The sequence below is a fragment of the Prionailurus viverrinus genome, chromosome C1 (genome assembly GCF_022837055.1).
Source record: "Prionailurus viverrinus isolate Anna chromosome C1, UM_Priviv_1.0, whole genome shotgun sequence".
NCBI lineage: Eukaryota > Metazoa > Chordata > Mammalia > Carnivora > Felidae > Prionailurus > Prionailurus viverrinus.
This window is the reverse complement of record NC_062568.1, coordinates 171,312,466-171,338,155: the sequence shown is the minus strand read 5'-3', so window position 1 is coordinate 171,338,155 and position 25,690 is coordinate 171,312,466. Positions and strand designations below refer to the sequence as shown.

Sequence of the window (25,690 nt, the reverse complement as noted above, 5' to 3'; positions counted from 1 at the left end):
GAATCTTCTTTGAATTCCTGTGATAAACCCTACTTGATCATGGCCTATTTCTAATACCCGGCTAGATTTGGTTTGCTAATAGTTCCCTTAGGACATAAGCATCGGTATCTGTGGTGAGGGCAAAGAACCAAGATTTGGATCCAGAATAGAACAACCAGGCAGGAACAGCCCAGAAAAAAAAAAAACAAACCTGATTTAGAAGCTTCAGGGCGTGAAGAAGGAAACTTTAGAAAAAGCTGTGATGTCATGACCCTGTGTCTATGTGCAAACCCCACACGCAGTGCACGGTGGCCTCCTATGGTGGTCCCATGGAGGGACCAGCAACAGGTTTCTTCCGCTGAGCACAGGGTGAACTTATGCTGAATTAACTGACCCGTCTCAGTTTGGGGCTTCCTTAGAAGAAGGGGAAAAAAAAAAAACCAGTCTTTTTTTTTTTTGGTAACTTTATTAATTCCAGAGAGAATGTAGAAGGGTGAAAAGCCAAATAATTATTATAAAATACTTGAAAAAAGCAGCCTCGATCCCTGACAAGCTGGGAAGAAAGCCTTCATGTGGTCACCGGAACAAAGCAGAGACTCAGGCTTTTTATAACAACTGAGAAACATTCTTCCTGGTCATCATGTCTGAGAAAAAGGTGGTGTCCTCCAGGCAGATACCTAAGCAAGGTGCCACGAGGAGAGTGGGGGAACTGGGAGAGAAAGACAGAACAGAGACAAAAACAGGGCAGAACAAGAGTGGGGGGAAGGGGAAGAAAAAAAGAAAAGAGACAAAGGGAGGGAGAGGAAAGGGACCAGGGAAAGAGAAAGATGTTAGTCATTTCAAAAAGTATTCAATAAGGGAAGCCAGTCAGCGCCCTTTTCTGAACCTTTCTGCAAAATAATGACACCCAAGTCGCTCTGAGATCAGAAGGGCAGGGGCATAAGGAGAAGAGGTCTGCTGTGGGTTGAATTTTGTCCCCCAAAAAGATAGGTTCAAGGTCTAACTCCCACTACCTGTGAATGTGACCTAATTTGGAAATAGAGTCTTGCAGGTATAATCAAGTTAAGGGTGGTCATACTGGATCAGGACGCAGCTTATAAGGAAAGGGGAAGTTTAGCTACAGACACACCTAGAGAGGAGAGTGCTATGTCAAGTGCAGGCAGAGAGGGGAGTGATGCTTCTACACAAGACCTGCCACTGACGAAGGCCACAGAACACTAGAGCGGGGAAAAGTAAAGAGCGAGGCTGTCCTAGAGCCTTTGGGGACAATAGGGCCTTGCCAACACCTCAATTTCAAACTTCTAGCCTCTAGAACGGTGAGGAAACAAATCGTGGTTCTTTTAAGCCACTCAGTCTTTGGTAATTTGTTAGGGCGGCCCTAGGAAACGAATACAGGGTACCTATAAAAGTAAAGATTCCTGTTAGGGGCTGAATTGGGTCCGCTCAAAGTTCATTCGTCGAAGCCCGAACCCACCAGTATACCTCAGACTGCACCCGTATTGGAGATAAGGTCTTTAATGAAGTGATTGAATTAAAATGAAGTGATTAGTGTGAGCCCTAATCCTCTTCATAAGAGGATATTTGGACACAGACAGAGGGAAGACCATGTGAAGACAGGAGGAGAAAATGACCATCCACAAGCCCAGGAGAGGAGCCTCGGAAGAAAGGAACCCCATCACCACTTTGATCTTGGACTTCCTCAGAGTTGTGAGAAAATACATTTCTGTGGTTTGAGCACCCAGCCTGTGGTACTTGGCAATGGCAGCCGGAGCAAACTAACATGCCTCAACCCCAGCATTCACCGGCCCCGCTGGATGGGCCGGGCTGCAGAAGCTTTTCCAGTGGCTTCTTGAGGCTGGCCTCCGTGACTGCCGTAAGCTGGCTCAGGTTGGGGTGGAGGAGTCAGCGCGTTGTGCTGTGGGCTCTGCCTGACACCTGCCCAGCCCTCCCAGGAGCAGAGTCCTCACCTAGTGCCCAAGTAACCAGCCCCAGGCGCACCTCTCAACCGCCTGCTTCCCCAAGCCACTCTTGAGCCAGCTTCCCTGTAGAACTTGGCCTGGGTCCTTTCTCCCACGACCTGGAGCTGCCCACACGTGGCTTTGGACACTTCCCCTCCCCCACCACCAACATCCAACATGAAGTGAAGCCTGGAGCTGTGCATCACAGAGGACTAGATAATGATGATGACAACTGGGTTTCCATGCCTAAGTAACCAGTTTTTATGTTTCAGTTCTGTCCCTAACCTTTCATTTTCTGCCAGGTCTGGGAATTCATCTTTCAGAGCTGCCTGCTGTTGAGTGGACTCCTATTCCTGAGAAGAATGTCAGAGCAGAAAGATCCAGCATCCTGTTGTTGTTTTTGTTTTCTTTTGGACAGATGAAGAAGCCAAGGCCCAGAGAGGGGAAGGGACTTGCCCCAGGTCACACAGGTATTTTAGGGCGAATCAAATCCAGAACACCAGGCTCCTGCAGCCAGGCAAGCCCGCAGCATGCTCAACAAAGCACCCATGAATTCTCAGATAATACAATTAGGTCACTTTTTGTCTGCCTAACAGTCATATTAAGATTTGGGATGGGCTGCAGACGTTTTTCCCCAATTTTAAAAGCACTTCAGCATCTTATTTATTACAGCAAAATCCAGTTCATGTCACTGTTACTAAAACTGCACTTTAACAAAGGGCTTTTATTACAAAAATGAATTCCTGTAATAACTGCTCAACCAGACACTTTGCAATTAAAAATGAAACTGTGAAGTAAAGAGAAATGCAATTCACAATAAACGAACTTGTTCCCTCTCCCCGCCCTCCGCCCGCCTGGGTTCTGCAACATTGCATCTCAATTTCGAACCATTTCCTGGCGTTAGGGTGTTGAGTAGTCCTGTTCTGTTCTCCAAATGATTAAATGATGTCATATTTTTAGCTTGAGACTGATTCCCTAACAGACAGTCACATGTCCTTTCGGTCAATAACCGGCTCTAACAAGAAAATAGGAGCCGGCGACACCCACCCTCAACGGCCTGTCAAAGGCAACACACCCGATGCCTACGTGGCCGCTTGAGTGTATCTCTTTGCTTAACGTAATCCCGAATTTTGATCTCATTGCTGTTTAAGACGAAAGCTCCGAGTGAGAGAACCCCAGTGCAGTAGTCCGTTTGGGTCACCATAACAAAATACCGTAGACTGGGTGGCTTAAACAACAGATCTTTATTTTCTCACAGCTCTGAGGAGGCTGGAAGTCCAAGATGGGTACAGTTCTGGCGAGAACACTCTTCCAGGCTTGTAGACACCTTCAACTCTGTCTCACATGGCACAGAGAGGAAGCAAGCTCTCCACTATGCCTTCTTACAAAGGCACTAATCCCATCACGGGGCCCCACCCTCACGGCCTCATCTAAACCTAATTACATCCCAGAGGCCCCATCTCTGAATTCCATCACATTGGGGGTTAGATCTCCAACATATGAAGGGGGGGCACAATTCAGTCCATGGCACCCACCTACTAAAATAGCTGACTGGTTATTTGTACAGTGCTCATGTGCAAATTTGCACTTGGAATCGTATTAGTGGGAATAGTTGTTCCTCATGCATGTCTTCTACGCAAAAACTTTGTTTTCCTCCAAGTAATTCCCCCTTTGGTATGCTGGCAAGGACAATTGAAGAGGAATGGGCCAAGTTAGAATCCCAGTAGTTGGAAGCAGACGGAAGGGTTAATGGCTCTTCACAGCTTTGGAACTGCTCGTTTTAGCTGTACAGGCTCTGAACTACTGCTAGTCGGAGACCCCAGGCATCTCCGATATTTTCCCCCTGATTATTGTTGTACTAATTCTTCACTCCTCCAACCCCTCTGTAGTTGATGGGTGAAATAGCTCTTAAAGCAGCAAACAAATTAGGCAAATGCGTTTGATCATAAGTGCAGATAATACACACCCCACAGACTCTCTTTTGTGGCATTTTTCTATACATATTGACACAGCTGATCTTTGCTTCTGCAGCATGTACATAAGTATTATCCAAGATGACTGGCATATGGTGCTGTTACGTGTCTTTTAAGAAAATCTCCAACCGAACCCTACATTTCCCATGTGGCACCTGATATGCAGTGGGCGAGGGGTATTTATAGAACAGTAATAATGATATTTGAAAACACTGTAATGTCTAAAGCCTCTATTTCTCTGCAAATTTCATCCAGAAGGCTGCATTTTGCAGACACAAGCTCCCGCCAGCCGTTCACGGCGATTGCTGGAATGTTGAACATTGTTGAGATTCACAAAGTGGCTGTTTGGAGCGTTAACTGCCTCTGAACCCTTCAGAAGGAAAGTCACCTTCTCACGTGGATGGACATATTTGCAGGTAAGGGCTTGCCGACTGACTTGGCCTTCCAACGCTAATCTTTTGCCCTTCAGTAGAATTGAGTTTGGGATGCATTTTCCCTTAAAAACCATAGTAGAGCCTCAGGCTTCGTATAGTGGTTCATGAAATTGTAGAATCAGAGAATCTCAGCATCAGCTAATCTGTGAGCTGGGAGTGAATCTACTTACCATTTTAACCAAATCTTCCCCCCTTTTGTAAACCATTGAGGACATTGGTTTGGCGACATAGTTGGCTAACATAATTGTGTCACCTAGTGGATTTGGGCCTATTATATTTAATACATGTGTATTAAAAAGCCCACTGGGGTACTAACTTCCACTTTTAAATGTCTACTGTGTGCAGACGCTCTACCAGGCCCTTATCTGCATTCTCTCACTCCATTTTATCAGAACCTTATAAGGCAGGCATTATCATCTCCATTTTGCACATGGGAAAACCAAGGCACAGAGAGGTTGCCCAAAGTCCCCGAACTAGTAAGTGGTGGAGTCAGTATTGGAAGCTGGGACTCTTTGGCCCTGTAGCCCTGTTCCTGCCATCAGATTTGAAGAGGAGCCGAAGGTGAAGCTGGAGATAGGGTCCTTCCACGTGAACAGGATATGTTATTCAGTCTGGCCAGACCAGAGGCGTGGGCTTTGCATATTCACATTCCTGCTTGAGCTCCATCACAGGTCAGTCACTGACCGCCCACCTTGTGCCAGGCTGGGGGGCCCACAGGCCAATGGAGCGTGGCCCCTGCCTGGGAAGGACACTCCAGCTTCATGGGAGGTAGATGTACAAACAGACGGCAGCGGCCTGTGATCCAGGCTGGACAGAGGGGTGATCGGGGGCTGTGACGTTAACCCCAGAGGCTGGGGATTGCCCCAGGAGGTGGTGACGCAAAGGATCTGGGTCTGGAAGGATGGCAAGGAATCAGTCAGCTGAGCGGGGGGCTGGGAGGGGAGGTGGGGCCTCCAGGCAGGGGGTTTGCATGAGGAGGCCCCAGGAAGTAGGAAGGGTAGAGCGGAAGGACCCTGGCTAGAGTGGTTGGAGGACACCAAATCACAGAGGGCCGTGAAAGTGTTGCCAAAGTCAGGGGTAGACCCCACCCAGGGGGCCAGGGGAGCCCTGGGGGTCATGGATGGGGAGAGAATCTGACTTGGACAGCTAACCCATTCAGGTTCCATTCTGAGTGAGGGGGGCCAGGCTGCCCATGGAGGCTAGGGTAGGAACCCAGGCCAGAGGTGACAGTTGCCATGAGAAGTGAGAAGAGGTACCTGTCGGAAAGAGCCTGAGGGAAGGGAGAGGGAAATCAAGGACGACTCCCGGGTACAAGGAGAAGGGGTGTGGGGGTTGGTGGTGCCAGCAGCTTAGAGAACATGGAGGCTGAGATTCCCCTGAGAGAGACCTGGAGCCAGAGGATGGGGGAGAGGGCTCAGGAGAGGGGCAAGGGGCTGAGTTGCAGGTTGGCTGGGACAGGGAGAAGGACAGTTGGGAACAGCCCAGCAGTGCTGAGAACCCAGCAGCGCTCCGTAGCCTGGGTAGGCACAGAGAAGGGCAACTGCAGGATTGTCCTTGGGGCGGGTTTGCCAGAAGGTGGGGGAAGGACTGGGGCACAGGTATGTGGTAGTGTCTGGGCCTGGCAAGGAGAGGAGTGCACTCACAGGGCATAAACTTCACAGGATCTGAAGAATGCCACGGGAAAAGGTCACGTGAGTCTCCAGACAGCGGTGCCAGGACGACCCGTGTTCGGCCTTCTAGGAGGCTCCCCCAGTCAATAGTGGCCAGACCCCAAAACAGCTGCTTTAAGCGCAGCATTTGCTGCCCACCTTCCTTCCTGCACAAGGCAGGCTGCATTGCCAGGGCACCAGAAGCAGCACATCTGAACAGTGTTTCCCTGGCAACCACACTTCAGGACACGCATGCCCAGGGCAGCATGGGGAATAGAAGGAGCACTGGACGGGGAGTCCCGGGATATCTACCCACAGCTCTGCCACAGTCCTCAGTTACCCCATCTGGGATCCAGATGGTCCCTCTGGTCCCTTCTGGCTCTTTGAAGTCACTAATGCCAACTAAGAAAGAATGCCCGCAAAAGGAGAGGAAAGTGCTTTGAAGAGAAGCACTTATAGGCACGCCTGGGTGGCTCAGTCGGCTAAACATGACTCTTGGTTTTGGCTCAGGTCGTGATCTCATGGTTTGTGAAATTGAGCCCCGTGTTGGGTTCTGCACTGACAGTGTGGAGCTTGCCTGGATTTTCTCTCTCTCTCTTCTCTCTCTCTGTTTGTTTGTTTGTTTATTTAGAGAGAAGCACTTATAGGGTAGCTTGCAAGCCCTCTCACAGACCAGACCAAGCTAAGGAAACCCGGGAGGAATTTAGGCCCTCATCCCAGGGCCTAGGTGGGGGGTCTAAATACAGCTAGAAAGCTCAGTGAAATGAGAAGTCTCCTGCCCTTGGGAGTCCCTCCTGGCTCATCGCCAGGCGGGATGTTTCTGACTCAGTGCAATCTCTTAAATGGCACATGGGTGGCCGTGGTAAAGATCTTGACCATAAACCAGTCCAGTAAACAGGACACCTTGAGCATGTCAGGTTCCACGCCCCTTGCTGTGCGTGTGCACCTGTGAGCCTCACGACAACCCTTGCAGGTGGGTATTATTATCCCTACTGTGCGGCTCAGATCGGTTAGGGACCTTGCCCTGGTGGCTGTGTTAAAATCTGCCTCCAGCTCCGTCCGTCCCACGAGGAGGCCCAGGGACCTCAGGAGAATCTCATCGGCCTGTCCAGGCAGAAAACGGATCGCTGCTCCTGGGCCACTGAGGTTTCAGGGGATGCGCTGCGAGCCACAATTCACCCTGACGGGCCGGGTGGCTACCCTCCGGGAACTTACAGTGTGAGCAGCAACCTTAGAGCAATTTTTAAGGAAATTGCTTTCATGGGGTTGAGACCCTTGGGAGAGGCAAGCCCAAGCGAGCAGCAGCAAGGTCTGCCTTTGCAGCTGCTGACAGACCAGCACCCCCCACCCCCGCCAAACATGGCCTGGCAGCCACCCCACTGTGGAGGCATCTCAGCTGTCCGACCACGCACACATCTGCCCAGCAGCTCTGCTGCTGACAACGGCGTGTGACAGATCTATGCCCGAGGGAGTGTGAGCCCGACGCGTCTAGGAGGAGAGGCAGCATTTAGCTGCGGGGGCTCCTCCTTTCCTCCCGCCGGGCCCCCCAGCACCGGATGCGTGGACCTCCATCTGTGCTGGCATCGCTCATCTCTAACGCAGCCTGGCAGGTGCTCTGGCTGAGGGGAAGTAGGATAAGAGTCTGGATGTGACGTTGATTCATTTTTGTGGCGGGAGATTGATGAGATGTTTGAGGGTGACTGGATGCACTCTGGTTTGCCGCCTTCAGGAAAGGATCAAGCTGGTGGAAACAAATTCAATCATTCTGATTTAGGCAAAGGCGTCTTGAGGCCTTTCCCTTCCTTTTTGTATCACTCCTGGAGTCTCTCTCTCTCTCTTTTTAAAAAGATTTTATTTTTGGGGCGCCTGGGTGACTCAGTCTGTGAAGCGTCCCACTTCAGCTCAGGTCACGATCTCACGGACCATGAGTTCGAGCCCCGCGTCGGGCTCTGGGCTGATGGCTCGGAGCCTGGAGCCTGCTTCCGGCTCTGTGTCTCCCTCTCTCTCTGCCCCTCCCCCGTTCACGCTCTGTCTCTCTCGGTCTCAAAAATAAATAAATGTTAAAAAAAATTAAAAAAAAAAAGATTTTATTTTTGAGTAATCTCTACACCCAACATGGGGCTCGAACCCACAACCCTGAGCTCAAGAGTTGCACACCCTACCGACCGAGCCAGCCAGGCGCCCCGCTCCTGGAGTCTTAAATCCTCAGTTACTTTTTTATTCAAAACACATTTATTTGTAAAGTATTGGCCCATTGTTATTTTAGAAACTTTACCCAGAGTTCAGTTTAAGGAGTTTGTCAGGTATCTTTTTTTTTTTTTTTCAACGTTTATTTATTTTTGGGACAGAGAGAGACAGAGCATGAACGGGGGAGGGTCAGAGAGAGAGGGAGACACAGAATCTGAAACAGGCTCCAGGCTCTGAGCCATCAGCCCAAAGCCTGACTCGGGGCTCGAACTCACGGACTGAGAGATCGTGACCTGGCTGAAGTCAGACGCTTAACTGACTGCGCCACCCAGGCGCCCCTGTCAGGTATCTTTTAATGACAACTTGGGACTGCAAAAGACATAGTGCACTGCATATATTTTGTTTTTAGAAGGATGGATTTAACGTTCAGTCTTTATCTATCATGCCCACTACAATTATGGATAATTATCATGTCTTGCTGAGAAATCACAGTGGGATGGGGGGCTATGCCGAAGAAGGCAAACTCACACACACGTTCCTGCCTGATAGATTCTAAATCACCGTGTTTAGACTTCAGTAATGGCGTGGAATACAAGGAATTCTCTCATGCTGTGTGTGTATGGGGTGGGGGTGGGGGGGACAAAAATTATTTCTTAGAAAAAAAAAAGCCCTTTCCAAGAGTGCAAGTGGAGGTAATCAGTAATCTACAAGGAGGTAAGAAATAGGGAAATAAATAAAGGACTAAAAAATTAGGATACTTTAAGACTGAAGATGAGGCTTTGTTTGTGACATGCTCACACACACAAAGTCAATCTTTCAGTAAAGGGTGTCATTGCCAGAGTGACAGGCCTCTGGTTCTTTCCTTGATGCAGCTGATATTGATTAGGGGACCACCACGTACCAGATTCCAAACGTATCGATTTAAAAAAAGTAATAGAAATCCCTGAATGTCAAATTGTGTTGCTATCCGTGCTATGATCACTGATTGATAAGACAGTTTTTAAAAAACATAGAAATATTAGATTTATGAATGTTAATGTGCTCTTTGCTGTTCATGATTCAGATCCTGGAACAGACCCTCATAAGGACGGTTTTTAAAACATAGAGGAGGGATTTCTCACATGGAATTAATCATGGCATTTTGTATCCTGTATTTCGGATTTGGGCCACGTACACTTCTGAGCCAGGAGGGGCACTGCACAGACAGCCGTGGGTAAGAGGGTGGGGGCAAGAGCCTGGATGGACAATGGACACGGGGTGGGTGAGGGAGTCGGTGGGCCTGGAAGTAAAGCAAAATGGGGCAGAAAGAAGGAGAGGAGGTTAGAGGCAGGAACCAGGGGAGGCTAGCTAATAATATGTGAAAGACTCATTTTTGGCCAGGTTTACATGTAGCTTCCAGGACCTCTACAGACAATAACTGACATCTGTCTAAACCCCCCGGTGAGACTTGACTCCCAGTTCTGTCACTTCTTAGCTGTTTGACCTTGAACGTGTTATTCAGTTTCTTGTGCCTCAGTTTCTCATCTGTGAAACGAAGCCCTATCTTCAGTGTGAGGACTAAATGAGTTCATCCCTTTAAAGTACGTGGCACAGTGTGCAGTAAATGTTAGCTATCGTTATTGAGGGCAGTGAAATGGACATTTTTCATCTTTTGACAGCCCAACATCCAAATCTCCTCTTGTGTGGGTCCCGGTGGGAGGCAGGGCTTAACTCTGCAAGAAAGGAGGCAAGAAGGTGGGCCTGGGGGGCAGCTAAACACACGCCCCCTCCTGGGGTTTTAATCCTGAGGGTTTAATCCAGAGGTGCGGGACCACACTTGGCAATGATTTGCAGAGCTGGGAGCTATGAGGAAGCAATGGCTGGGTCGCTGTGCTGGGGGCAGCCGGACTCTCCCTGTGGTAACTTGGCATAACCCCGGCTGCCTAACCTCCTTGACTCCTGCCCCTGCTCTTGCAATGAATTCCTCTTCTGCTGAGTTAGCCAGAGGTCGTCCTATAGGTTTGCAACCAAGAACTCCTAGAGGAGCCACGCTCCACGGAGTTGTCAAATACCCTCCCTTGGACTAGGGAGAGAAGACAGCTCTAAAAATCCACCACAGAATCCAGAATGACCTCAGAGTTGACCGGCAAGACCCCAGGGCAGATATCCCTCATAGGGAGAACTTGGTAGACTGCCCGGAAGGGCCAGAAGCATCATGACAGAACCCCCAGGAGGGCCAAGACCGGGAGAAACCACACACCATTCCTGGGAACTTGGAAAGATGGCAGGGGCTGGGAGGCCGGGGATAGGGGAGATGAGCAAACGTTTACCCAGGACCTAAACCACGGCTTTTGGAGTCTCTAATCCTTTATTACTGCTTTTCTGCCAACTGCTTCCTTGCAGGGAGCATGAGACTTTTCCTGCAAGTGGGGCAGGGATGTGTTTATCAGCTACTTGCAAATTACATGGTAAACACAGCTCCCCCTGGTTGAGGCAGTTACTGAGTCTCTTTGTTAGATTAATAAGATTACAACAATCTGGGCAGACTTTCAAGTGTTTATTTTCAAAACCTTAACTTCAGAGGGTGGTAGTAACATAGTACCAGACCTGACTGGATTCTGTGTATTTGGATAGAGGGTGTCTCTATTCTAAGTGGTTATTTTTCCACATATGGAGGGGGGGGAAAGAAAAGGTCATTAACCCTCAACTGCTACCAATTTATAATCAGTACCCTTTAGCCTATTTTGTGATCAACAAGTTAGTGTTGATTTTAACACCTACATGGTGGCTGGCCTTGTCCCGCAGACTTCAAAGGGCTTTAAAAGGGATAACCATTACAGGGAATCATTTCCTGCAACTTTTAAAGCATTTTGGCAGACTTTCCTTCAGTTTGTAACTGTGTGCATTTCAGCAAAATTTACTCAGAGTGAAATTCTCTAACACAAACCCTATTTTCCTGTTGACTTGCCTTACTACATTGTGGATGTCGCAGCTCCTTGGCAAAAAACATACCACCCCCACCACTCAGTGCCAGGAAGGAGGGCTGGAGACTCGGGGCACAGCTAGGGTGGTGGCTGGGGTGGGGGTCTTTCCTGCACTTTAGAACTTCCCATCATGGTCCACCCTCCGGACTCACTGCTCAGCACCGTGCCCCACAGGCCCTGAGAACCATGGGGAAATCAGAGGGTCTGAAGCCATTTCTGATCTTTGTGTTCAAGGAGCTTTCATGCGGGCGGGGCCGTGGAGCCTTCTGTACTGCCCCAGCACGCAAGCACTGAGAACCTTCACTCCAGGCCAGGGCTGCCTGTCCAACCTCTCCGTCCCCGCTGCGATTTCCCCAGGATCACCTCACTCCACTCTCTTCCACGCCCTTCCCCACCTCACCACATCCTTCTGGACCCAAGAACAGGGGCAGCAGTTCTCAAATTCATCCCTAAGCTCTGGGCCTTCCCATATTCTGCAGCACCCAATCTGGTCACAGAGTTCCCCACCTGGTTTTTGACCTGACTGCCTCCCTGTCTGATTCTTCCCTGAGGCTCTTTGGGAGCATTTCAAATTCATGTTGCTATCCCCCATGTTGAGCTTAGGATGTACCAAATATTGGGAACTTAATAAATGTTAAATAAGTGGATGAATGCATGAAAAAAATGACGAGTGTGTTACTAGAGATACCAATAATAATGAGCTTTATCTAAAGGGCTTTTCAGTTTATGGGAGGATCCTATTCATCAGTTTATAAGCCTCATAGCAAGTTAGAAAGGTGGTTACTATTGCCTGAATTTCACAAAGAGGTTAATTTATTATAACAAATAATAGCTTTAATGTCTGAGGACACTTAATAAACATGCTCTGTTGATAATCTGAGAACAGCTGGGCCAGGTAGGCAGTCATCTTTAACAGTTGGGGAAACTGAGTCTCAGAAACTTGTGTAAAGCCAGAGGCAAGACTGAAGCCCACTCTGGGGACTCTAAAACCTTTGTTTAGTCCCTGACACAATGCTGGCAGACGGAGGACGGAGCCAACCCCACAGATAAAGGGTGCTTGAGCTAAATCTTAAAGGACTAAAGTGAAAATCAGTAAGGGATGGACAGCCTGGTCAGGGGGACTGACGTGGGCAGAGGAGGGAGCAGGAAGCAGGTGGGCCACGCTTGGGGCCTGGACCTGAGAAACAGGGTGAGGGGTAGGTAGTGGAGCAGGAAGCAATCAATGCCAGTGGCGTGGAGGGGGTGGGGTCGGCTGATAGCAAGCCTCAAATACTCTGGGTAAGGTGCTCAGAATTTATCCCACAGCAGTGTCAGTGTGTGTGTGTGTGTGTGTGTGTGAAGGCGGCTTTTGAAATATTCTCATGTTATTAGGGGAAGAGACCAAGGGCAACAAGATCAGTTACAACCCACAGCAATAATTTGGACAAACTATAAGCTGACCTGACATGGGTAATGGAAATAAAAAAGGGGAAACAAATGCATGAGCTCTTGAGAGTATTTCCCATACCTCTCCCCTTCTCTGTTCTTAGGCCAGAGAAATTTCCCCAGTGAAAGCTTCCCCACCCTTTCCTGGTTCAGGGCCCGGTGCCTGTGTGCTTCCTGTTCCTTCTGCCTCAAGTGCTCTCCCTCCCAACACACCCCTACCCACCTGGAGAATACCTATTCATTCTTTAAAACATTTCATAGAGGCAACTCCTCCAAAATCTTTCCTCGCTGCAGGCGTGATGGAGTGACTGATCCCACCTTTGTATGGCCTCTGTACATCGCACATGCTTCTGCGGGGACATCGGTGCCGGTTTGTTTCTGCATCTGCGTCCTCTAGTAGACAGCGAACTCCTCAGCGGTTGTGACCAGTTTGGTGTTTGTGTTCCTGCGCCTGCGGTAATGCCTGATGCGCACTGAGCACGATGTTGAATGAACGCGATGTTGAATGAATGGACCGAAGCGCGTGGAAGTGAGTAAATGAATGAGCGAAGGTATTGTTCTCCTCCCTCACTCCCAGTCATTCCCGATGTCCGATAGAAGTAAGCTAACTCATCATTCTCTCTCCGATGAGGTACTTTGTTTTGAGAAATGCTTCCAATTTAAGTTTTGTTTTTGTAAAATCAATGAGTGTCTCATTTGGCCAGTTTGAAACATCCAAAGCTAGCCAAAAAAAAAAAAAAAAAGCTTGGGTGAAAGAGACAGGAAAGAAGAGAGAGGGGGAACATGGTGGGGCCATCCACTGATGACAGGTGCTGTTTTTCCTGAGCGTGATTGAGAAGCACCTAACACCCAGGCCTGAGTCCTTTGTTACAAGTGACCTCCAACAAAATTTCTCCTCACAAGAGGAGCCAATAGGAAAAAACTTTGAGAGTAGTAAGGAACACCGTGAAAAAGACATATTATTTTCTGCCTGGATGGTTAAATATTGCCTTGTGAATTAAGAGCTAGCTTCCCGTGTTCCCACCCTTAGAAAGGGGGTGATTTTAATATTAAAGGTATTCCTTTCACTTGCTAAGACATACATTAATTATGAGGAAAACGTTTCCAAAATATAAACTTAAATCTGTTAATAAGCACAAATCTTCCCAGAAAAGGAGGAAGCAGGGGAGACCAGCAGCCTAACCTGGGATGAGAAGCCATCTGTGACTTTAGAACAAGCCCTTTTACTAGCTGGTGGTGGCACTCTGTTGTGAAATGCTAAATTAAATACCACTAGACATTATTATGGTTTCAAAAAGTAGTTACAGGCTTCAATAAGCGCACTTTTATCACAAGAACACACAACCTAAAGCCAAAATAGTTCAGTTTAATGTGCCAAAAATACGCTCCCCCCATACATTGTTAGAAAGAGCAGTAGCAAAAGAAATCTAAAATTTGCTGCTAATTCATCTGACGGCAGCCAACATCTCCTATCTTCCTTGGCAAGAGGGCCATTTTTCTATGCTGTATTTTGCACACAGAAATCTGCATAGAGTGATTTGCATACCAAAAACACATTTGTAAAGGAAACTGTTTGCATAGAAGCCAGGGAGAGATGGGGTTGACACTGTTGGCTTTTATACACACAACACCCCCAGGCTACTTGCTTTTCGTTTTCCTCTACGCTGCATTTCCCACAAAGGGTTATGTACTTTGTGATGCATTAAAAATTAAAGTATATCTTGTACGTATCCACGAACAACCCTAAGAACAATAACAACACAGGCTAAATTTTTCTGTGCCAACAGACGTCCATGTTTACAAAGGAGCTGGTGGTAATAATATAATAATAATACAGGGAGCTTTTATTTTACACCACGTGTTTTATATAAATTACTGCTAATTCTCCCAGTCTTCAAGGTCGGTGCTGGGGTTCCGCATTTTACCTATGAGGAAGCTGAGGCTTGGGGAGCTGGAGGTAAGGTAATTCGCCAAAGCCGCACAAGCCAGCACTGGTGAAGCCAGGTTGGGAAGCCTGATCTCACCTCTCAGCCCTTTCCTGCCACCCCCTCCCCGTCACTGCCTCTCTCTCTCTCTCTCTCCCCCCCCCCCCCCCCCCCGCAGTTTTGCTGCATACCATTGTTTCATTTCCAAGGGCCGAGCCTACCAGTCTGGGGGTGGTAGGGAGTCCTGCTGGGAGAGGTGCACCCCTTGGGTTTCCTGGCATTTTTTTTCTGACCAGAGTTTGGAAGCAGGACAGCCAGTCTCAAGGCTCAGTGAAGGTGCCCAATACACTAGCTCAGTGACAGACACGGGGTGAATGGGCAATGGCCTGTGATTCAGAGGGTGCCGGGGCGGAGGGGGGGAGACGGCTTGGTTGTCACACAAAGAAGGTACACGGTAGTTGAGATGCAATGGGAGCCTCCCGCTCAGTGCCCGTGCGCTGTCGCCGATTCAGTGCCAGCCCAGCTGTATTCTTGGAAACACAGAATGGTTTTGTGTGTGCTTAATTATAATGCTACTTACAGAGAATGTATCAGCAGCAAATCAGATGCTTGATGCATTTCTTAAGGAAAAAAGGGGTAGTGGCACTTTGAAACGTGTTCGTCTGTTGAAGCCTTTGGATTCTTCCGGTAGACAGCATTTGACAGAACTCGGCCGTTTCTGGAAAGTCAATAGGGGGAAAAGCGCAGAATGAAAAGACCGAGGATGGTTATAAACATCCTCGTTTGCTTTCTTTTAGGAAGCTTCTTTGTGTGTTGTTGCTCACCTAGTTTCCCTTTCTCGGGACATGACAGCAAAATTTGTATCTAATCATATCTCCTTCTCCAGGATTGCCGCTGTCCAAAGATCCCCGGCTTCCAGACTTCACTGTGATGCGGTCACTGTTAGGAGGCAGTTTTTCTGACACTTTCAGTAATAAATCTTTTTTGATATCATCTATAGTAGCTCTGCCTCATAGCAAGTTCCAGGCTAAAGCAGGTAAGGGGACAACAAACTGCTGTGGAGGCAGACAGACCTGGCTTGAGTCCTGGTTTTGTCACTATGGGTTTACCTCAATCTCTCGGAGCCTCCATTTCCTCATCTGTAAAATAGGGGAGAACGTAAGGGCAGAGCCTGGTTGCCTGCCAACTATTTCACTCCTCTTCCTTGCTGACGGCGACGACGACGACAAATCCTGATTTTGTTTGGCTCCCGATATGCCCAATCCCAGCAGATGCGCTGCGACGACCTAAGGTGCCCATTCCTGCTACCAATGGTTGGCTTGTAGGGTCCGTAGGAGAGCAAGTGACCTAATTCTGACTGATGAGGCCAAACGGGACATCTGGCAGAAGCTTCCCAGAAAAGATTTTCCTCTCTGATAAGTGACACATGTGCAGAGAAAGCCCATCTGCCTTCGGCCCTCTTGCTTCCTGAGCCAGATGCTGTTGTGGAGACATGATGTTTGGGGTAAGGGCAGCCATCTCTTCAAAACAAACGGGACCATCACTGACACATTAAAAATGGCAGAGCTGAAGGACCCGAAGAGTGTAGGTCCTTGGAGCAACATTGATCTATTCAACCAAACTTGGTCTACCTATCTCCAGATTTCTGGTCAACAGTAAATGTCTTTTATTGTTTAACCTGTTGTGTAGGGTTTTGTGTTTATTGTACCCCCCCCCCCAAAATCCTAACTTACAAAAATATCAACCTCACAGGATGGTTGTAAATACGTGATACGTTGGATGTAAGGTAGTTAGCACAATACCGGGCACAGCGAATCATTGCTGTAAATGTTAGTAAGGGCATTAATCAGACACAGGTAAGGATCCAAGAGAACAAAAGTTTCCAAACACAACAGATGAATCAAATGAACGGTATGGATTTAGCAAACAAAAAAAGCTTTATATTTTTGGTAAGGGCTGGGGGAGACATTGAGGTCCAAGACAATGACTACAGCGACAAATCCTTATATCTGGGAGTAAGATGTAACTACAGCCAGAATGTGAACGTTAATGGAGATGAAAGGACTGTGGTTCTTTGCCAGGTTTCCATCCACCCTCTTACAAACGGACAATCACCCTGTCAGCAGCTCTGATTCATGTCTGAAGACTAACAATTATGTGTATGTGAATTACCAGCCTTGCAAAGGGGCAGAGTTCTTTCAACCCACAGAATCTCTTTCCAGAATACCAAATTTTACTAGTATTTTCTAAAAACACATTTTTCCCCTTTGTGGCAGGAAAGATATAGTGACATATATTAAAAATATAATAATTTAGGAATATTTCCTTAGATATAGCCTACCATTTTGGAGCCGTGGGATAACTCACAGGACTATGTATAGTTTACCAATGAAATCACCAGTTTTTGAAACAACCTACTAGAACACAAAGTAGGCATATAGTCAGATAACATGTGAAAGTACCTGGCATAATAGGGGTAATATCACATAGTAGATATGTAATAAGTAATAAGTAACCTTCAAGTAAACCCCATTTCTTCCTTCACTGTGCTTTAGCAAAGGAGCAAATGACAGGGTTTCAAAGTAACACAGAGGATTAAACACACACATACAGCCATATCCACTTATGTATAGGGTCCGTGTACATCCATCCAAAAGCCCTACACCTTCTACGGCTAGACAATAAGCATTGATTTTCATAACTGATAGCCATGAGGCTTTACAAATCCCTGAATTATTAATCATATTTAATATATTATGAAAGAGAATCAGACATGTAGACAAAAATTCATCAAGAATTGGAGATAAAAAAGAATTTCTGGTTACCTTGCAGTTCATTAAATAGAACCACCAATTCTTGAACATGTTGGTTAATGGAGATTCTCTTGTATATTATGCGCACATCTGCTTTTCTCAAAATCCATCTGTTCCTCTTTCTTTCTTACAATAAAGGGCAAAATTGTTGGTGGCTTAACAATTCTCCAAAATTAATGATCTCTGCATCACTAAGAGACGAAGATATCATTCATTCCTTAGAGGCAATTTCCAGCCTTTACAACGTGGTGCAGTTTGTCCCTACTCGTTTGTATGGAATTTAACATGACAATGACACAGCTAGCAGTTTACTAATGCGCTGTGGTCTTTTTTTTTTTTCCACACAAGGTTTCTTATTGTTTAAATTGAGGTGTAATTGACACATAACATCATATTAGTTTCAGGTGTACAACATAACGATTTGATGATTTTGATGTTTGCATACACTGCGAAATAATCACCACAATAGGTCTAGTCACTATCCTTGCAGCTGGAGTCTTAACTCCATTGAGAAAGACAGAAAGGCTGTATTTCAAGGAAGAAAAAGATGTGTGAGGTGTATTTTATAGTCTCAAGATATTTTTTCATAGCTTTATTGATATCATTCACATACCATGAAATTCACCTTTTAAATTTTTTTTTAACGTTTATTTATTTTTGAGACAGAGAGAGACAGAGCATGAACGGGGGAGGGTCAGAGAGAGAGGGAGACACAGAATCTGAAACAGGCTCCAGTCTCTGAGCTGTCAGCACAGAGCCCGACGCGGGGCTCGAACTCACGGACCGCGAGATCATGACCTGAGCCGAAGTCGGCCGCTCAACTGACTGAGCCACCCAGGCGCCCCAAAATTCACCTTTTTAAAGTGTACCATCCAGTGGTTTGTAGTATAAAAATTGTGCAACCATCACCACTAATTCCACAATACTTTCATAACACCAAAAAGAAACCTTGTACCCATTAGCGGCCACTCCCCATTCCTCCCTCCCATCCCTGCACCCCCACCCCAGCCCCTGGCAACCGCTAATCTACTTTCTATGAGTTTGCCTGTTCTGGACATTTCATATAGATTAATGCATGCCATTTTTGGCTCTGTCTGGCTTCTTTCACTTAGTATAATGATTTCAAGTTTCATCCATGTTGTAGCATGTATTGTATTCGTGTGTTTCTTTTATGTGAAATAGTATTTTATTCCTTTGTATGGTAAAAACATTCCATCGTATGGATATACAACATTTTTAGTCCATTCATCAGTTGATGGACATTTGGGTTGTTTCCACTTTGGAGCTAATATGAATAAAGCATCTCATGATATCTTTATTGAGGTGAAATTAATTTAACACACAATTAACCATCTTAAAGTGTACAATTAAATGCCATTTAGTGTACTTACAAGGTTGTTCACCCACCACCTCTCCATGCTTTTAAAACCTGAGAAAGATACTCCATATCCATTAAATAATCACTTCCCATTCCCTTCACCCCAACCCCCGGTAACCACTAATCTGTGTACTATCTCCATGGATTTGTCTATTTTGACGTATTGTAAAAAACGAACCATGCAATATGTGACCTTCTGTGTCTGACTTTTTTCACTTTGCATGAGGTCTTTGAGGTGCATCCAACTTGTAGCTCCTGTCAGTCCTTGGTTCCTTTTTATGGTTGAATAATATCCCTTTGTATGTACATACCCCAATTTATCCATCCATTTATCCACTGAGGGACTTTTGGGTTATTTCCCCTTTTGGCTTCTCATGATACTTTAGTGTCCCCACTGTCATCATAGTCCAGGTCACCGTAAAGTCTCTCTCACCTGGATTATAGCAGCATTTTAACTGATCTCTTCTCCCTCCACTCCATTTCTTTCCACACAGCAACCTGAAGGTCATTCCATGCTTATAGTCCTTCATGGGTTTTCCAAGGGCTGTAAGAACACTCTAAGAAGCCCAAATTTGTTAACAGGGACTACAAAGCTTGGAGTGGCCCTCTTCCTTTTTACCTTTCCTACTTCATTTTATACCAGCCCCTCTACAACTGAAAGGCTCCAGCCAAAATGAACTTCTCTCACTTCCTCAAAACCATCAGGCTTTCTCTTTCTCCAGGGCAGGTGCACATGCTCTACCCACTGCTGTGTATCTTCTTTTTGCCAGCCTAACTCCTGCTTATCCTCTAGGTCTCATTTTTGATATCACTTAGATGTCCAATCTTACAAACACCCTCTACTTCTCTGCAGCACACTATGACTGTAAATTGCTTTTCCTACTAGACTGTAAGCTCCTTAAGGGCAGGGACCATGCATCATGCTCATCACGAAAACTCCTCTGCCTAGCACAACACTTGGTATATGATACATGTTGATCAATAGTGTTACAAACTGGGCATGGGAAGAATTACCAAATTGCCTCAAAAATTTTGGATACTCTATCACTGAATGTCTCAAAATACGTTAACTAAAATGGGCACACATACCCACAAATCTTAGTTATAATTGCATTGTTGAAATTCTTCCTACCATTCACAAAAGCAAGACAAAGCCTTCTAAATAATATTAAAATTTAATTCCCTTTCACATAGTTCTTTGCTTATGATTAAAAGAAAAATTGATCTTGGAGCGGCTGGGCAGCTCAGTCGGTTGAGCGTCTGACTTTGGCTCAGGTCATGATCTCATACCTTGTGAGTTCGAGCCCTGCATTGAACTCTGTGCTCACAGCTCAGAACCTTGAGCCTGCTTTGGATTCCGTGTCTCCCTCTCTCTCTGCCCCTTCCCCGCTCATGCTCTCTGTCTCTCAAAAAATAAAACATTAAAAGATTAAAAAAATATATTGATCTTTAAGATCACACAGAACAAACATACTATAATTGAATGGCTGCCTATCAAAATGTGATCTGACTTCAGTGATCATTCTTGCCTTTGAAAGGCTCAAAAGAAATAGTTTCTAAAGACACATTTATACAGCAAGGACAAATACTCGAAACATTAATACCTTGATTCTTTTCAATCTTTATCAGTGTGGTTTAACGTGTAAATATGGCCTTTGTTTTTCAAGATTTTACCTACTCTCTTTATTCACTTCTCAAAGGATGGATCAGTGGATGAGATTACAGCTCCCTATCATGAAATTAATTTCATATACTTGAAACACCTACTTTGATCACCACCTGGGGGAAAAGATAAATAGCCTAAGCCAGCTTTTTTAGCTATAGGAATTAAAGATTAGAGGAAAGAATTAGAAAATGCGATAAAATAAAGCCTTGAAACTGCAGTACCACAAATTAGAAAAAAAGAAGCAGCAGCAGCAGCAGCAGCACTGTTTTTTAATATCATCAGGCCCTTCAAGTTAGGACTGAGGCACTGACCTGGTGTGGAAAATGATTTAAATATTGAATTACATGTATTTAAATATTTTGCAGTTTGATTACTTCTAAGCAATTATGCCATAGGTTTTCCCCAATCGAAATACATTATAAACTTTCCATTAGTGTAAAATTAGAAATCTTTTTTTACAAATAGAAATTTAAAAAATATTCTTGAGGCACTATAAAAAGCAGTTTATGAAAAGAATAATTACTGGTTATGTCAAGGCACTGAGCTTGAGTAATGCAGAAAATGTGGACTCTGATTCAGACGATCACTTACTAGCTATATGATGTTGAGAAAGTTACCCAGCCCTTGAATCTGTTTCTTTATATATATAATGCACTTTATCTATAAAACGCACTACTTCAAGGACTGAGATTATGAGAAAATGCATATAAAATGTCTCATAATGCCAAACATATACTATGGCTTTTCTGATCCTAACGGATTTGCATGATTTCACTGAGCGGTAATTACAAAGTAAAACACTGCATAGAAGTTTAAGCTGTACCAAAGGAATAGTTAACTAGGGAAAAAATCCCCAATGACTCTGAATGTAAAACAGTCATTAAGTTACTTAATTAAGTTAACTTGTATTTATTAGCCTTACTTAAATTGATTTACTTATTGACCTTTATTAACCTTAATTTTTAGTCTTTATTGTCAGCTACTCTGGCCCCTACTTAGACAGACATTTGTAAACTAGCAACAACAAAAAAAAGATGAATAGAAATCTAGGAACTAAACAGGAAAACTGCCAACCCAAACTAAGTAAACCCATTTCCTTGACCATGTCCACAATAGTCAGAATCATGCCAAATAGTTCTCCTTAGATTATAATTCTCAGGGTATATTACAGAAATTATCTGGTGTTCTCAACAGAGCAATCATGAAGTGCCACAGAGCAGAACTAGTGGTATGTTGAAATTCCAAAGATTTTGTAGCAAATCCTTAAATCATAGTACTTATAGAAAGAACTTATTAAACTGTTGACCAAAGAAACTTCCCACTAACATTTTACAAGGCAGCACTAGACAGAAATATATTTGTATTAAAATTTTCCTAGTAAGAACATGCACAAGTTAGTCCTTTGAAATTTATCACTCTCCTTCATTGAGAACTCTTTTCAAAAACCTGGAAGCCAACTGCCTAAGGAAAGTCAATGTCTTAATAATACATAGTATCCTGGGGGTGCCTGGGTGGCTCAGTCGGTTAAGTGTCCGACTTTGCTCAGGTCATGATCTCACGGTTGGCAGGTACGAGGCCTGCATCCGGCTCTGTGTTGACAGCTCAGAGCCTGGAGCCTCCTGCAGATTCTATGCCTCCCTCCCTCTCTGCCCCACCCCCACTTATGTGCACGCGCACGCGCACGTATTCTCTCTCTCTCTCAAAAATAAACAAACACTTAAAAATATAAAAAAAAAATATAGTATCCTTCCAATGCATCTTCCCCAATAATAAACAAAATACAGGCCCTAAATATAAATTTCATTCTAGCTCATTCACAAGTTCTGATTTTTTCCTCCAAGTTCTTTATTATTCAGTCAAGACAGTTCAAACATACTTACTTAAATTTAGACACTTTCAAGCTTCTGTTACACTGTGTAAACTTCAGTTTACACTGACAGTTTACTATTACATAGTTAAAACATCAACATCTTTTAAGTTTGCAGTCTTTAATACAAGTTAAGGCAACCGTGTAACATTCAGGCAAATTATAGCAAATATCACATCAAAGTTTATTTCTTGCTCATATTCTACAAACATCTCTAATTCACAGAATTTCACTAATTTTATAATTTCCTCAGGCAGAGATGTGAAGGCCACAGAAAACTGCAAATGTGCCTTATAACTTCAGTAAATTTTATGAAGCTCAACCATTGTAAAGATCATGGAAACATGTACCAAATTAAATGAATGGCATTTGCGACATTAAAAGTGAGATCTTCCTTCCAAAGTCACCAAAACCATTCTTTAATATTCAACAAAAAATTGGAATTGCAGGGTTTCATGTGTGTGTTTTTAAATGTCAGGGTGGTATGATCCTCTTTGGATGTGGGGCTGTTGAAAGCTGAGTTGTACAAAAGAAATTTTTAGAGAACAGAGGCTTTTCTTTACATATTTATTCTGAGAGCCTGCCCTTCATCTCATTTTGGTTTTCCACATTGATCCAATTGTAGCACTTCCTGGAGAGAGCTATGTTCTAATCAGCAACATCAGGAAGAGAATTGGACAAAGCAAAATGAGAAAATGCAGATCTTCTCATGTCATGTCTCTTTGAAAACAGAGAATACATTCTAAGGTATCAGGCAATACAAGTCACAATTTGACTTTTAATAATTTTCACCTGTAATGGACATGAACAAGAAACATGGTATGAGGCCGTCATCTATTCAATAGGTACACGACTTCTACCGAGGTGAATGCCTTTTAGTAGAATTTTACTTTGTTCCCTGTCCCATACAGTTGTGCTGACCTTAAAACCTCATTAGTAGGCTATTCAGGAAATCTCCACCGAACGGTGGATCAAGGTAGAAACAAACTAGAGACCCTGAATTACCTAACATGACTTCCCGTTAAGGGTTTTCTCCTTACAGTGGCTCAAAAGCTACCGAGCTAAAGCAGCCAGGCCGACTCCCCAAAGACAAGGGTCCGGACCCCTACATGAAACGGCTGCAATCCTCTTGGATCGCCGAAAGAGAAGGAATCAATCCTTTAAAGAGAACTCGGACTACATATCGTCACCTCTCCCAAACCAGAAAACCCAACATTTTACACGCTAGCACTGCCTGGACGCACCCCACCCCCACCCCCCTCCCACGGGATGGCCTTCCAGGCGGACGGTGGCCACAGGGGCTGACACACCCACGCCTACTTCTGCTTCTTCGGGGATTTGGGCGCTTGGGCGACCGGGGGGCGAGGCAGCTTGAAATAGACCTTGACCGAGTCATAGATGAACCACTGCAGCGCAGTCAGGGTGCCGATCATGATGATGCGGGCGAACAGGCCCTTCCACACGCCCGCGAACCCCAGTCTCTGGAGAACTCCCAAGGCCGAGCTGCCCTTCTCCTTGTTCAAAACCGACACGACCGAATCGGCCGGGTGGGACACGACGGCGCAGAAGACGCCGGCGATGTAGCCGGCCACGAAGGTCACGGCCAGCTGCTCGGCCTTGGTGCACTGGCTCTGGGGCTTGGGGACGACGTGCTCGTAGAGCGCCTCCACCGTGCGCTCGAAGCAGGCGAACTTCATCATGGTGTAGGGGATCTGGCGCAGCCACAGCGGCGCCACGCCCTTGTAGAAGGCCCGCGGGCCCTCCTCGCGGTACATGCGCGGCGCGGCGGCGCGCAGCGTGCCCGCGAAGCCGGGCTGCGTCTGGATGCGCACCTTCACCGCCTCCATGGGCGCCAGCGCCACGTCGGCGAAGAGCTCGGCGCCGGCCGACGCGGCCAGGTACAGGCCGGTTCTCCACCTGTACGCCTTCTCCGGGCCCAGGAGCTCGGCGTAGCGCATCTTGAAGACCTCGTAGAGGCCGAACTTAAACAGGCCCTGCAGGGAGTAGCCCAGGAAGGTCGGCGCCCAGCCTCGGGCCAGGCCGCGCAGCCCGTCGTCGCGCACGGTCACGCCGAAGCCGCTGACGATGCCCTTGTACTTGGCGGGGTCCACCTGCATGCGGCACTTGACCAGGTCCAGGGGCACGACGGCCGTGTGAGTCAGCCCACAGCTCAGCATGCCGCCCAGGCCGCACAGCAGCAGGTATCTCGCGGAGCCGTACTCGTAGCTCTGCTCCTTCGCGGCCGCCGCCGCCCAGAACCTGCCCTTGAGCGGGCCCAAGCTTCCAGCCTGCGGGGCCCGGCAACCGCCAGCGTCACGCATGACCGCGCTCCGTCCAGCCCCACACCTCCCTCGGCCGGAGCCCGTTCCTCTCGGGGGCCCAAGGGCAGGTGCGCATGCTTCGTGAGCTTCCCGCGCGTGACCCCAACCGTCGGTGTCCGTAGGGTTTCTGCAGGCCCTCGGCACGCGCCTGCGCAGCCCCACAGGTCGGGTTAGCTGGGGGCCTGAGGCCGGCTCCCAGAGGTTTAGGGGGAGCATCACCCTGTACCTCACTGCCAGGACCGCCCTCCGCCCCTCCCTCACACCTTCAGCCCAATGGGAGGGCGGCAGGAGCCCATCCCCTCAGCCCTCCCTAGCCAATGGGCAGTGGTCCCTAGATCTCACCTTGAGCGGTAGGTAAGGCTCAGCGTGCCCAGGTGGCTTCTGCCCAGCTCGGCTGCCTAGTCCTCTACAAAGACGCTAATAAAGTAAATCAATAGATACAAACATGAGTACACACAGGAATAGGCGAGCAAATAGATAAGGAGTTGGGCTAGGGGGCGAAGAGTCGCCATGCACCGTTGCTTTCCTGAGAGGCCTTTCTGGAGGTCTCACCTAATTGTGCCCACTTAGGGCAATAGTCCTCTCCATGGCAACAGAGTGTTCTATGGAAGGAATGGGCGGAGAGAACCAGGAACATGGTGTTGGAGGCCAGCCAGTCCTGCGGCTTCTAGCCTACCATTCTCATCTGGCAGATAGGGATGCCGTCTCCCCCCCAAGCACTCACACTCCACTCCTGTTTCCCTCCAAGAATTGCAGTGAGGGCTTAGGAAGCATGGAGGTACTCGCTGAGTTGGGGGGTGGGGATTCTGTTGACTATTTTCATTCATTAGGTATTTTTTCATTGACTACTGAATCCCTGGCATAATTCTGGAGATCACAAAAGTGAGGCAGAAACCCTCACTTCCCCTAGGGAGACTGCAGTCTCATTGGCTTGGAAAGTGAGAATTGAGTGACTCCACGTGTAAATCACTAGCATTCACTCATTCATTCACCCACTGTGTGCTGGGCCTTGTGCAGGGTTAGGGATTTAAGAAAGAGCTAGACTGGGGCACCTGGGTGGCACAGCCAATTGAGCATCTGAATCTTGATTTCGGCTCAGGTCATGATCCCAGGGTCATGGGATTAAGATTCTCTCTCTCTCCTCTCTCTTTC

General features: G+C 46.6%; 1 protein-coding gene across 2 annotated transcripts; it reads right to left on the bottom strand.

Annotated features, from left to right (window-relative positions):
• Positions 1–460: 460 nt before the first annotated feature.
• LOC125173957 (phosphate carrier protein, mitochondrial-like) lies at positions 461–25,091 on the bottom strand. 2 transcript variants are annotated; one of them, XR_007155202.1, is made up of 3 exons: positions 24,881–25,091; positions 15,074–15,211; positions 461–688 (listed from the first exon to the last, which is right to left on the bottom strand). XR_007155202.1 is itself a non-coding variant. In XM_047873636.1 (2 exons), exon 2 carries the CDS (start codon positions 24,536–24,538, stop codon positions 23,534–23,536), a length of 1,005 nt encoding a protein of 334 aa, XP_047729592.1. In that variant the 5' UTR covers positions 24,539–24,686; positions 24,881–25,091; the 3' UTR covers positions 22,189–23,533. The 2 variants fall into 2 exon arrangements, 1 of the variants encoding a protein (XP_047729592.1); XM_047873636.1 differs by lacking the exons at positions 461–688; positions 15,074–15,211 and adding an exon at positions 22,189–24,686.
• Between the last annotated feature and the right edge of the window lie 599 nt (positions 25,092–25,690).

Excerpts from the sequence above, each read along its gene's own strand:
- LOC125173957 (XM_047873636.1), bottom strand. The coding sequence starts at position 24,538 with ATGCGTGACGCTGGCGGTTGCCGGGCCCCGCAGGCTGGAAGCTTGGGC.